Consider the following 14384-nt stretch of genomic DNA (forward strand, 5'->3'; position numbering starts at 1 on the left):
TTTTTAAGAATAAGAACCCCACGCTGGCGACAGCCTTTCCTTTGAGCTAAACAATTCCACCCACCGATGGCCGTGTGGCGTCTCGGGCAGCGAACTGAAGCAGCGTGGGTTTGTGCAGCCCCATGTGAGCCCCGTTGGCCACCGAAGTAGGCCGTAGGTAGGCCCTCTGTGGCTGCGGGGCCCACTTCCAGTGTGCCGGGGGGCAGGGGGGGGGGGAGCGCTGGCAGCCCCCCCGCTCTGGTGAGCGCCGGGAGGCTGCGGTGTCCCCTCTTCCCTTGGCAGAAAAGTGTTCCAGAGCGCTCCCTAGTTTGAGGGTGGGTTTTTTTTGTTAAACTGGTGGCAATTTTCCGATGGCAATGTGCGCTGTGGGAATTCCTGCCCGGGATTGCAGCACGGTTACCTTCCGATTTAAAAAAAATTAAGGATTTGCGGTTCCTAAAGTTTGTAAGCCGTAAAATAGTGGGTGACACGCGCTGGTGATTAAACTAAGCGTAGCGCGAGTGTGACCTCTTGGCACGGGAGGCAGCAACGGGGAAGGGACGCCATTCCCCCCCCCCCCCCCCCCGCTCCGGCTTTTCCGCTCTGCGCCCCGGTCCCGCTGCCTCCCTCGGGTTGCAGCCCCAAGGAGCCGTCTCCAGCCCCGCGCCCGAGGGCGGCAGGTTATCCCCGGACCGCAGGGGATTACGGAGGAGTTACGGGGGGGTCTCCGGAGCGCCTCTCCCGGCTAGCGAGTGAGCAAAGGCGGCCCGACCCGGACCCCAAGACACGGCCCCGTTTCGGGGCTTACGACCCTCCGCCCGGGGGGGGTGGTGGCGGCGGCGGCGGGGCGGGGCGGTGCCGGGAGGCGGAGGCGGGCGGCGGCGGGGGGCGGAGGCGCAGGAGGCGGCGCGGCGGGCCGGGCCGAGCCGAGCCGCGGCGGTCCGCGGAGGGCAGCGGCGCCGCGCTCATGTCAGCCCGCGCCCGCCGCCGCGCAGCGCCGCAGGGGCCGCGCTGAGCGCCCGGCCGCCCCCTCGGCCTCCCCCCGGATCGGTTTTATTTTGGTTTATTTTATTTCTTTTTTTTTTTTTTTTGAAGGGGAGGAGTGCGAAATCCAACTAAAAATGAGCAAAAATGTCTGAGAAAATGTCCAGCTTTCTGTACATCGGGGACATCGTGTCCCTGTACGCGGAGGGCTCTGTCAACGGGTTCATCAGCACGCTGGGGTGAGTGAGGGGCCCTGGGGGGGGGGGGGCCGTGCGGGGGGGCCGTGCCGTGCCGTGCCGTGCCGTGCCGTGCCGTGCCGTGCCGTGCCGTGCCGTGCCGTGCCGTGCCCGCTGCCGGGTGGCGACCCGCGGGCAGCGCCGGCTGCAGCACAGGAAGCGGCCGGCAGCGCGCGCTGCCGCCGCGACCTCGGCGGCGGAGAGGGGAAAGTAGGAAGTGATGAGCGGGGGGAGAAGGGAGGAATGAGAGGACTTCTCGCACAGGCCCGGGGCAGCGGGGCCCGGACGGCGGCGGTACCGGCGGGCCGGGCCGGGCCGGGCCGGCGGCGGTGCCCGGCGGCGGCGGCTCCGGCCCGCGTGGGGCTGGCCGCGCTCCCCGCTTGGCTCCTGCCGGGGTTGCACCTCCGGGCCAGCCCAAACCGGAATGCCCGGCGTTTGCCAGAACCCGCTCTCTAGAAGTAACGCTGTGCTGTACCCGAATGCGTTAATATAGTCATTATTTATAGCTAACTTCTTTTTGGCGGGGGGGGAGGGCTTTATTTTATTGCACGTCTGAGAATTTTCGACAAAGACGTGAAGGACAAAAACTTCGCTTTCTTGCTCATCGTCGTAATCAGCTCGTTAAACGTGCATCCCTTTACTTTTGGCGTGTGTTTGCCTGAAGTCTTATCTGCGGTTGTTAATGATCAGATATTTATAATCAGATATTTAATTTCATGAGGATGCTTTTTCCATGAGCTCTTTTTTCTCTTTGCGGGGTGAAAAGATGTAGGTTAGCTGTGGCTGCTTCACTGAACTACTTCTGCTTGCTTGAGTTTTTTATTAACCTTGACCACTTTTAATCACCTTTTTGGAATCCAGGACAGAAAACCACAGTGAATGACGATAGGAATACGTTGATATCTTTCTTTAAACCATCACGTAGTTTGCTCATAGTGACATGTCCCAGGGGTGCTGTGGTTCCCTCTGATGTTCATAGGAGAGCTGCAGTAGTTGCAGTGACTTTGTGGCATGTCCAAAGTAAGCATGTCCTTAAACCTTTGTCAATGAAAACATCTCCTGCACTGCATGAATTGTAGTGATCCAGTGGACAAGGCAGCTCAAACTCTAGTTAAATACCAGGGTCGTTTGCCGCTTAAATGTTAGCGGTACCTTCAGAATACCAGTTAAACTTGCAAAGGCTGATCTGCTGCTAATTAACGTGTGCCTGGATATCACTCCTGTATGTTGTATTAGGCGCCCTGTGTCCTGAGATCTCTTCAATGGGGGACTGTAGGGTGAAGTAAGGGCAGTATTAAAACGCAAACAATGAATGTCTAAGTTACTTGGTGTGGTACTGTTAATGGAAAAGAGCTGGTGTTCAAGGTCCTTTATGTTTTTTTTATCTTATTATTACTTCCTATCCTTGCTGTTCACTCATGTCATCTGTTGACAAGTGTTTTTCCATGGTTTGTTCCTCTATTTGTTAATTTTGCGCCTTCTCTATCTGTGACTCTCTCTTTTGTCTCACATCTCCTTTTGTTTCTCTGACTCTTGTAATGTAAATCCTGTCTGAAAACGTTTGCTTTCTGCAACTGTTAATCACAGGATATTGTTTCTTATTCTTGTAACCCCAGCATTTCTTTTTTGTTGGCATAATTTGTTGTTGAGTTGTTTGGTCTTGTTCTGTCTCATTGCTGAGTTCTGTTATCTGGGGGAAGCTAAATTCGCCATATTTTTACTTTTCATTATGTTGAGAAATGTTCCTCGTTTCTGAGAACACCTGCTTGTCTACAGTCAGAGACGTTTCTGCTGTGACTGGTGCTTGTACAACTACGTGTCACTTGAATACGTGTTGGCATTCCTGTGTCGCAGTCTTCAGACTGCTGATGCTCCCCTCATCCCGTGGAGTTAGGGCAGGACATTTACCCCCAGTTTTATAGAGGGGAGGCCAAGATCAAAGCTTGCCTAAGGCACATGGGAGCTCTTTACCAGAAGAAATAATTGAACTCAAGCCAACATGCTAACTAACAGACTATCCAGGCTTTCTTTTAGCCAGCTAACCCAGCTCAAGAAAACTGCCTGGGATGAGACAGGACTCCTGTGTGCGTCTCTCCTTCAGCAGCAGGCCAGGAGTTCAAGAATGCTGATGTAGCTCTGTTAGCTTTTCAATACAGCTTTTTTGTGCCCTGCTCCCTGGCATGGTAAAGGCAGCCACCGAGCCGGGAGGCTGGAGTTGAGGAGCTGAAGGCCTTGAAGGAATTGTGAAGTCACCAGTGGAAAACTCCCATGTCTACTCAATGGGAATGCTGACCCCCCTGCTGGTGGTACAAAGCTTGGACTGAAATTTAAAGTTGTGATGCCAAGTCATGTTATCTGTGCCAGCTATTGCAATTACTGCCTTTGGACCGGTTGCAGCAACACAAGAGGCAGAAAAAACAACTGTATGTTCAGGGAAAAAGTTTGCCCAGCGGCACATTTGGTGTGCAACCCTTGCTAAACTCCTGCATCTCCTGCATTCCTGCAGGTCCTCTGTTCGCAAATATCTGAAAAGAGGTGGCCTTGTCTTCCAGAGGTGCCTCTTGTTGGTGAGGACAAAGTGGGGTAGGAGTGGGAATGATTGCTTGCTCGCTTCATTTGACTGATGCGGGTCCTTGTGTTATTGCTCTTGCCTGTATTGCTCAGGGTGCTGTTTTGAAAGGTGCTGGGCAAACTAACTTGTCGCTTACACTATTGAGTCTATCGGATAGTCTCATGCGGTTGCAAGAACTTGAAATCCAGCTCAGCTCTAGTGACTCTGCAGCAGGGAGAGAGTCCTGTTTATTTTAAGCTGTCAAAGGCTAATTGTTTCTTAAACAAAGCGTGAGCGAGGCCATTCTATAAATAAGATAAAAAAAGTGCACAGCACCTCTCCAAGCAGGGGAGGTCTGTCACGTCAGCGGACCTTACTCCTTCAAGAGTTGAACTAGCTCAACAGATTAGTTTTGAGGGAGATTTCTAAGCAAAGTCTGTTTCATGCGTTTTAGAATATTTTTTGCTCACTTGCCACTGCAGAAATTTTCATGTGCTCAGTTTCCCCAGGAAACTTAAAGCCGAGAGAAAGATGCAGCTGAGCTATTCAGATCAAGTGTAGGGTCTGGTGAATATGTACTATAACCTGAGTGTGGAAATCTTCCTCTTGTGCAGTTTAGGAGGTCCTAACCTCCTTGTTTAGGAGACAGGGGATCCATGCCTCTTGGCCCTGTGTCCAGGTGAGCGTGCTGAGTGGTGCTAGGTGAAGGCAGGAGTGCCTTTCCACACCTCCCTCTACAAAAAGCATTTGAGAATCACTGGAACAATGAGATTCTGTAAATGGGACCCAAAAGGTTGGGGCACTTCTTTGAGCTGGAAGAAACCTGTGCTCCTGTCCTTGTCTCTGAGCTGTTTCTTTACTGTAAACAGCTGTTGGATGTGAGCGTGAGGGCTCTGCTTTCAGATTTGATCCCTCTTAGTCAGAAGAGGAAACTGAACCTCTCTTCCGCATCTGGGGCTAGCGCTGTAGCGTGGGATGGGGGCAGGGGCAGGGAAGTCAGGCAGCGCTGCTCCAAATTCTTCCTCCTGTATCCATATTTTTAAAAGAAAGCGGTTGTGCTCAGTTTTTGGAAGAAGAAGTATAACCACCTGTCTCCAGGAGGATGTTCCAGGCTGCGGATCCCAAGTGGAGAGGGGCACCTCTGGGTAATGGTGCAGGAGAGGGTTTTAGGGCTCAGGATTCTCCCTGGGCTACTGCGGGTCTTTGGATACTTGAGGTACTGAGAGCCCAAGCAATCCCCTGCTCTTTTTTCTGCTTGGCTTTGGGCTTATTCTGGGTTTGGGTGCTGCTCTGAGGTGCTGATGACATGTAATCCAGCTTTTCCAATCTCAAGGCTCTCTGAGCTTCCCCCCCTCGCTCTCCCCCATCCTTTTTAAAAAGGAGAATGCTTTTGAATGTATAAACTGGTAGTCTTGCAATTTAGTACAGAAAAGGAAATGTTTGGGAAAAGGAATTTACATCCATGGGTAGCTTTCTGCTATTTCAAGATATATTTGGTACTGGATTATTGAACTGTGCTAATAAAGTGTTTTTTTCCCCCATTTTTGAGCTTTTAGTGTATTTTAGCTTCTGCACAGTTGGAGGCTTTATGTCCCACAGGAGGTATGTGGCAGAGCTAGGCAATGAATCCAGGTATCTTAAGTTGTCCTAGACCAGTGTCTGAACCTCAAGACCACCTTCTCCAATATTTTGGCTGTAAATGTTGGCAATGATCCATGCTGGGAATTAGAGCTGCTGTTAATCACCTATCAGTACAATGAGGGGAAAAAAGTATTCTCGATTGGAGAGGTGGAAAAAAAGTAAGTAACGACAATGGCCAGCATCAGCTGTTGGAAAGTTTGACGATGGGCCCGTTCGTCACCATCAGTAGCTGCATTCCTGTCTCACCTCCATAAACGCGCTTCTGTGCCATAGCAGCAAGAAACCTCATGGAACATAATTAATGGAGCATGCAGCAGGAGCTGCCTGCTAGGTAATATATGGCCATGGATGACGAGGGGTGCTGAGATGTATTTCTAATTAGCAGCAAAAAGTGTGTTGTAGAGTATTCGGACTCGTTTTCTTGAGTTTAGTGTTGATTTTTCTTGAACAACAACTCTTAATTTGTAGAAGTGCTTGCCAGAACTTTCTTATTTGAAACGAGTATCACAGTTTTATTCAGGCTCCTTCACTGGGCTTTTGTGCATTAGTTGTCTTACTGAAGTTGAACTTCACACACAGATTGAGTCAGCCATACTTTGTGGAGAGACAAGATTCAGTAGCAAGTGCTTATGGAACAGCATAAATCAAAATATTCCAACTACAACGAAGGCTAAAATGTGTCATCTTGGTGGCCTCAGGAACGGTGCTAAGAGAAAAGAGGTAGTGACTGGTGATGCTTACAACACACCAATGTAGTATTTTCATCAGTGCACTTATTTTTTTTTTTTTACCCTTCTCTCCTACTGTCTGAAAATGTAAGCTATGGTTAAGGAATAGAATATATGCCCTTTAATAGCAAATTTTTCTTTCTTGTGCCAGCTGACAAAATGTAATTAGTCAGGAAAGAATAAAAAGCCTGAAGAAAGTGAGAGTGGCATAACTAGAATTACTCATAATTTAATTCTGATACATATAGAAGAGGGAAGGGAAGATGAATTTCAGCTTTTCTGTGGGCAAAAGTACTTGCATGTTTATTACTTAGGTATTTTATCCTCTGGACTGACAGTACCAATGAGATTTGACAGTTTTGATTATGTGTTTCTTAATTTTTTTTTTAAATACTGTGTAGGATTAGCATTTTAAGAAGTATGTTCTCTTGGTTGTCTTCCTAATGCAAAAGCACTGGTCTGAATTCTGCAGCTACTTTGAATTTATGCTAATGTACACTTTTCAGCTATATGGTGTATTTCTTTTCTGTGATAACTTTCTTAAGCGTAAGCTATGTTATATGCATTATTAAATACTTTCATTGATCTTACAATAAATGCCACATAAGCAGAGATGTAGACATATAAATACAACTCTGAATCTTGCATACCTTGCAATTCAATACATGTATCAAAGCTTGTATCTTCTGTAATTATCCACTCACATTAGCAATTAGGCACCCCTCCAGCTTTGCCATTTATAACGAACTTATTTTGATGCTCATTTCAAATATTCTAACAACAGTGCTGTCTTTAAATAAACAATGAGACAAAGCTTTCCACAAATCACCCTTATGGGAATGCAGCAAGTAATGAGCCCCGGAGGGTGTTTGTGTGTTTCAGAAGTTTTACTCACACACAGAGCACAGCTTGGGTGTGAAGGAACATGGGATTAGACTTAATTATGGTATTATGATTTATGAGATTGGACGCTAAAATGTAATATCCTTGGTTCAAAGAGCTCATTATCAAACAGAAGTGGAGGGAAAGTTGGGGTTAGGGAAAGAACCAATTGATTTAACGTAAAGGTGAGTTTACTCGTAAGCCGTATGATAGTAATGGAAATAAGAGAGGACTCGAATTTTGAATTGAGACAAGTGCTGTGGCTATTACAACTTCTGTAGTTATCAGCTGGGCTATGGGTAATGTGGGGACTAGTCAGGAAAGAGAGAGGAGATTGTTAAACTTGCATGACTTTAAGTCTGATTTAACTTCCTTTTACATCATGAGGGGATTAACTAAACAGTCTTTACATGGTTCGCGGACTCACTAGAAATCAAGGTTATCCTGTATTCTAAAAGTGCCACAGAAGAAAGAGTCAGATCAATCTTTGACTTCCCCAGCTTGGAATATTATCTCTCTAAGAATTATTCTAACATTATTCTCTATCTAAGAAGCATGTGAACCTTTGCTCAGTCGAGTGTTTCACTGCACGGCGAGGTGTTTGAAACCCGCTGCCCTTCCCGCTGTTAATGGTGCAGGCTGCTGCTGCTTGGCTGAAGCGTGAGCCTGTTTGTTGGGCGATAGCACAAAGCCATGTCCTCTGCACGTGTATGTAATGCACTTGAAAGTCTGGTTTCTGCTTGCTTTGAAAGGGCTGTTACTTCTTGTACAGAAGGGAGACTGGTGAAGTTCATATGACTGATATACTTGATTAGGGGTATTTATGGAAAAAAAGGAGAAAGGAAAATGAATGGTAGTTCAGGATTTTACTTTTTTCCTTATCTGTGTTGTGTTTTGTCACTTATTCAGAGATGCATATTTTAATTATATTAAGGACATAAAACCCCTTATGACTGATTCTTTCAAACCTTCATTTGTTATTTGTAAATCTGATTCCATCTAATTACTTGAATCAGTAGTTCCGCCGCTATGTAGGTGTGTAGATGCTTCCTGACATAGGTCCTGGTTTCAGCTGTTTATAATGATGCTAAACCTTGACATTTTGGATCCAAGGTAGATGCCTGGGGCTGAATGTTTTTGTGTGGAAAGTTTGAGGTAAAATGGCATTTCTGAGAACAGGATAAGCAAAAATGCATTGGTTATCCCTGTTTTAAAAAAAAGGATCTTGCAGCTGTGTGTCGAGAGCCTCCCTGAGCTGCAGTGCTGTCTCCAGACCCACTTCTCCTCCAGCATGGAGGGCTTGTCCTTCTCTGTCCCTTTGGAAATTTGCCCAGGTTTTGACAGCAGTGAGTTGAGGAAGGATTTCCTTCAGACCACTCTGACCGCATGGGCTGTCTTGGTACGTGCCTCTTGCCGGAGGGCAGCGCGTGTTACCTGGCAGGGGCAGCTTCTCCTGTCTGCTGGCAGTGGGCACCAAGAGGCCCCAACCTGACCTGCAGCTGTGTGGGAGGTGGGTGAATCCCAGTTCCCAGGATTTCCAGCTTCCTTTCCTGGGGGGCACGGGAAAACTGCAGTTGTCCAACTGCTTTGTGTTCCCTGTCTCTGGAGAAGTAAAAATAATTTCTGTCTTTACTACCTCAGTTCACTTCAAATATGAAACAAACTTAAACCAAGAAATTACATTCTAGCAAGGTAATGGTTTTGATTGCAAAATTGGAAACAGAGTTAAACTAGGAAAGCAAAAGACAGAGAAAACACAGGCTTAAAATGTACTTGTTATTCATGTCTTGTATTAGGTATCACTTAAGGTTTTGAGGGGCTATTTTGGCTGTGGTAGCCAAAAGATTGTGTCAGGAGTAGTCTTGTTGCTCTAGTGCCATTTTTCCAACTGTCTTTCTGTGCCTGAATCTCTGTCTACCTCTTATGCTCATTTGTTTGCATTTTTTTGATCGCTGTTGAGTAGAAATGAAGCGTTGTCCAAAGCACGTGATTTTAAAACAGTTCTTATTTATTGCTTAATAATAAAAGAAAGAGGACCCTAAAGTGTTGACCAGGCTGGGCTGCCGGGGGCTGTCCGTGTGAGCGCTGCCGCGCTGTCCTGCAGCATACCTGAGAAGAGCTGCCTCTTCCAGAGCTCCTGCAGCACTGGTTCTTCTGCCCAGGTTTACCTTTTGACTTAGCAAGCTAAGTGAATTGTCATTATAAACTTCGGGCAGATTTTGCAAACCATGTCGATGAGTGCTTTTTGCCCTCTTCCTGTTGCTCAGTAGCTTGCCTTCTGTGCCTGTAGTTTGGGGGGTCCTTTCGCGCTAGCAGGAACGTTTTGGAGTTTGGCAACTTGAGATGCTGCCTGCGCTGAAGCTGCCCCAGCCCTTCGTGGGCTTCACAGGTACATCACGTTGCCTGAGCAGGATTTTCCTTGCCGTTACTTCCGCTGGCTGATGAGTGACCACAGGGTTGCTATAGATTACAGAAAAGAAAACAGGAAAACAGTCTCCCCTGTCCTTTCAGTGCTCCCTTGCTGGCCCCTGGACGATGAAGAGGAGGGGGGGAGATGGGTGCAGAGGGGTGTGTTGGTGAATGTAGGGTGAGGCGGTAGAGAAATCAGCAGAGCAAGGGTGCATGGAAAGAGGTAGGTGTGTGTGGTGGGGCAGTAACTGGTGTGCGTGGTCTAAAAGGCAGCACGTGTTAGAAGGGAAGTAGGACTGAAGAGGAACAGAAGATGATGGACAGTTGCTGAGAGATCTGCAGTCCCCTGCTGACAGAAAATAGCTATGAAAGCTACTGGCAAACTGTCTTATTTCTTTTCAGATTACTCCACATGGAAGAAATCAGCTTGTCACTGCCGCTGTTTACTTTGATATTTCAAATGGTGGAGGTCTGTGCTGAGGCTAGTATGGTCTCAAACAATTGAATATTTGATATTTTTTTCCCAGGGTTTTTGGTGTTGTTTAGGAAAATGCATAATAATACTGCCTTCTCCAAGAGAATGCCTGAGTTACAAAGTCAGTTCCTCAGAAAGAAATAGCAGTTTTAAGATTGCCTATGGTACCTTATGCAATTCTTTGTGTAAAAGCCCAACAGTCCTTACTGATGTGGTCCCGTACTATCGTTTGCAACGTATGGCTGACTTGCTAAGTGCATGTGATGCCCAATGCTTTTGGAACAACTAAGGTTATATATAATGAATTGTGGTACTTTGGTAATCTTATATAATAAATGTTGGATAGTTCATTTGAAATGCCCCTTTAGGTTGTTGCTGCCACATGAGTGAAGGCATGGAGTTGAAATTTATATGAAATTACTTGGCAGAAGAAGGCCAGAAGAGCATATCCAAGTGTGGTTGTTATCATTTGACACTATAAGTTAAGCTTACTACAGCTCTTCTCTGTACAAAGAATTGATATTAAAACAGTAATCAAGTTTTTGTTTTTTGACCTCTGGCAGATAAAAATCAATGTCATTTAAAAAAAAAATCAACAAACAAACCCTGAAACAAGGCTTTTTATATGAATCTCAAAATACAGAAACTTGTTACGATCCAATGCTTGGACTTCTTATCTTGATTTTCTTTTAGAGACTTGTTTGAATTTCAAACAGCTTTTTCTTTCCCTGCACTTGACACACACAAGTTAATCAATGTTGCAGGGGCAGCTGAAAGCATGCAGTCACAGGATTAGGAAAACAACTGCTTAAACTCATGGTAAGCCCCAAATTTTTATACCTGCTGCCCACAGTTAAAAGACAGCAACCCAGTTCTTAGGGTTTTTCCTCTTTTCAGTGTAAACTTGTGCTGGTATTCCTGTGTGCAGGGTAGAGGCAGGTCAAGCACAGGAGGCTCTGAGCCACCCAGCTGCCTGCCTGCCTCCTGAGGGTGCTTTGGATGAAAGCTGGAGGAGCAGCAGGCACAACAAGCCACCGAAACATCCCCAGCCACCCCTGCAGGACGTGTTTCATTTCAGTGTGGGGAATTCTGCCTGGCTCCAGTGTGCATCTACATCCTGATGCCTGTGAAATTTTGTGTAGTTGTATAATCTTGAGCACTGCGATGTGGAAAATTTAACTAGGCAGCTTTAGAGGGCAGCTAAGTTGAATGTGACCGGTATAATTTTGTCCTGAATCTTGCAATACCTGGCATTATTTGTAAAGTCCCAACTCCCATAGCTCTATGAATTTTGGATATCCTCAGCTTCTCCCTCGTGGATGTGGAGAAAAGCTTGAAAACAGGAATGGTCACAAATGAAACGTGTGTAAGAAGTGCCCTGAGTTTAGTAGTAATTTTCTTCCATTAACTCAAAGTCAGAGCACATGCTTTGCAGGTGGTGGGGCTAACTAATGGTATGTGAGTACTTGAGACTGGAAACAGTGCTTTTTGCATGACCTTGTTGATCTCATTTTAAAGTTAGCTGGGCTTAGATTTCTGACGGGCTCCCCAGTTGTTCCAGATGATTGAAACAGTAGTGTGCTTTACTAAAATACTCTCAGTCACCTTTTCAGTCTGGCTAATATTTTTGTATTGTTCAGAAACAATAAATAAAGAGAGGAAAGAAAAGTAATGTATTGGGAAAGACTGGATATCAGTTTTGAAAACACTAAGAGCAGATCTTTTTACAGTTATGAGTGGTGAAAAATGTTCGAATGCATCACTAAGCAATTTCCATTCTTCTGATCAAAGAATAAAAGTTTTAAGGCTACCTAGAAGGTTTTTAAAAAAAATATTCCTTCATTTGAAAAAAACCAACAAACTGTGCCAAGTGAAAAAGGTTAACTGCCTGTTAGTAGTATTTACTTTGATATCTTGGACAATTTCCGACTTAGGTTATTGCCTTTTGCTAAGGTAGACTCAATTTCAGCCAAATGCACTGTCCTCTCCTTGCCGTCTGCCACTCAGAAAAAGTAACTAACAAAATAGTGGCAAAGTTTCATGACAATATTTCCTGTATAGGTGGTCTGAGATGTAGGTCCTATACCTGCAAATTTGTAGACTTAAACTGCAAATATGTCATAAGGATCCAAGTTAAGATTTCTGCTTCCCTGGCTAGATCTTCAGGAGTACTAAAAGATAGATTAGGATTTGATCATGAAACCATTCAGAGGCAGGCATCTGGCTCTTCAGAGAGGGCACTGCTATGGACCCTGGGCAGCTGCAGGATTTGGGTTAGAGGTATGCTCAGTTTGTGTTAGCAATGGCTTCTCTTGCAAAAACAAAACAAGGTCAGGATCTGGCAGGCAATAAGTCTTGTCTGTATTAACTTTTGTAGTTGAACAGGTTTTTCCGCCACTGAATGTAAGGACCAATTACTGTATTCCCCCCCCCCCCCGTAACATCTAGGATATAGTAAAACCATTACATGTAAAGTTCTGTTATAACACCTCATTTGAAGCAATACTGTGCATTAGACTGGTGGAGTCAAACTCCAGTCCGCGGGACCATTTCATCTGGTCCATTTCCTTTCTATGGCAGGTTAAACTGTCTAGTGCAATTAGGCTGCTCTTAATAGAATCATTTTACTTGAGTAGCGCTCAAAGTGGGACAGTGCTGGTTTGAGTTTTCAACCATGGAACTAAAGTATGTTTAAAGGGAAATATTGTAATAAGGGATGGGACACAAGCAGAGGAGCGACTTGCACAAGGTCGTTCGCAAGTTGTGGAATGTAATCAAAGACTCCAAGTTCTGGGCCAGTGCTCTTTTTATAAATGTTGATCTGGTAAGATGTTAAATGCTAAGTTGCATAAATTGTTTTATATTGGTTTATCTCATGGTAAGCCTGGGAGTAAGCCAGTTGTGACAAAACTAGTTAGTTTATTAAAGTTTCCATGTGTCAAACATGTTTTTTTTTAAGTATATATCTAAAGATGCAGAATGAGATTTATCATTACAAGAAAAAAAGCATGCTGAAAAGAGTTTCATGCTTGCTGGCATTGTTGTCATGCTCATACGTTGGGTGGAACCTCATTGACACTGGTAAGTATAATTACTGTTCTTCATTTGTAATGGAGGTGCAAGATAAAATCCTTCCTTCTTTCTGCAACCAGATAGCTGAAGCAATAGAGGTCACCACCCAAAGCACATACACTTGGTAAAGCCTGAGTAAAAGCTGAGCTGTGTTACCCAAGAAGCTTCTTAGAAAGAAATTCAGCATCGACAGGGCAAGCTATACAGGCCTAAGTGAATAGAAGTACAGAGAACATAGGACAAAAACTCAGTCATAGCCAGAGAAAACCTGATATGTTGACCTAAGGACAATAAAAATGAGCACTGTTCTCTCTGAAAACTGTAATCAAAGAAACTCCTCCTGTTTGATTTCTCCTGTGTCCAGGAAAACAAGAATTTATAAATTCTTTCTGAATAAATGATCAAGAAAATACCTGACGCCGTCTCAAACTTTTCTTTAGAGTGGGAACAGCCCTTAAGTCTCCAGAACTGGCATCATTGCTTGTGACTAACAATAACCTGGTGTCATCAGATGGATCCAGCTTCCAAAATGGAAATTTGTGACTGGTGTTCTTGTGGAGCCATGGTGCAAGAAGCAATCACGGAAAAAAACCCGCACCCTCAAAAGACACCAAAGAGAATTGATATGATTTCTAATACAAGAACTGTAAGCCTTGCAGATAGAATTAAAGCAATAATAAAAATGCCATCTGAAAAAAGAACTGGGTACATCAGAAGGAGTCAAAGCAAAGAGATTTACTAGTGAACACTTTGAATGATGATTTGCAGGTGAAAGTGAAACCTTTTATGGGCAGCAATTAAAAACTGTCTGGGCAAGTTTGGGAAATGAGCAGGCAATATACCCACTCTCAAACAGCAAGGTGGGTCAATGGGATGGCCAAAAATATATTTGCTGTGGTCCTGATCTGTTTTGCCACAGAATATAGATGAGGAAAGCTTTGGATTACTTTGTGTTTGATCCTCAGCAGAGACTTGACTTTAGAAATGATCCTGCAGATCAGTTATTCAGGTGTGGAAACATAGGTATGAGAAGACAAAGGGGAGTTTAGAAGGTGACAAAGTATGATAAAATTTTTGAACTACTTGGGGAGAACGGTTGGTGCTTAAAATTTCAGACATTTTCATTGTAATTTATCTAAGGAAGAAGTACATGGTCAGGACTATGCTGAAGCATCTTGAGAACAGCTTACCATTTGGTTGTAGGAATTAATAGGGCTGTGCTTTCATAGGCGTTCACAGATCTGGGAGCAGCAGGGTGACCTTGATGCCTCACCCAAATGAACTCTGGAGGCTAGTTGCAAATATTGCCTTAGGCAGAAGATCAAAGGATTATTTCAAGGAATGACTTTGCTGAAAAAGAGATCACTTTTTCTTTCCTTCCCATAACTTGCAAAGCCTCCTGAATAGGATGCAAAACCTCCTGAATC

The 14384-nt window shown here is 45.0% G+C and overlaps 1 protein-coding gene across 1 annotated transcript in view; it reads left to right on the forward strand.

Moving 5' to 3' along the window:
- Positions 1–1110: 1110 nt before the first annotated feature.
- The window catches only part of ITPR2 (inositol 1,4,5-trisphosphate receptor type 2), a 268298-nt gene continuing 255024 nt past the window's right edge, over positions 1111–14384 (forward strand). Inside the window, exon 1 of the mRNA XM_050915600.1 lies at positions 1111–1202. Coding sequence (XP_050771557.1) covers positions 1111–1202 — 92 coding nt within the window. The remainder of the gene's footprint in view (positions 1203–14384) is intronic.

This window comes from Gymnogyps californianus, chromosome 1 (genome assembly GCF_018139145.2).
Source record: "Gymnogyps californianus isolate 813 chromosome 1, ASM1813914v2, whole genome shotgun sequence".
Lineage (NCBI taxonomy): Eukaryota > Metazoa > Chordata > Aves > Accipitriformes > Cathartidae > Gymnogyps > Gymnogyps californianus.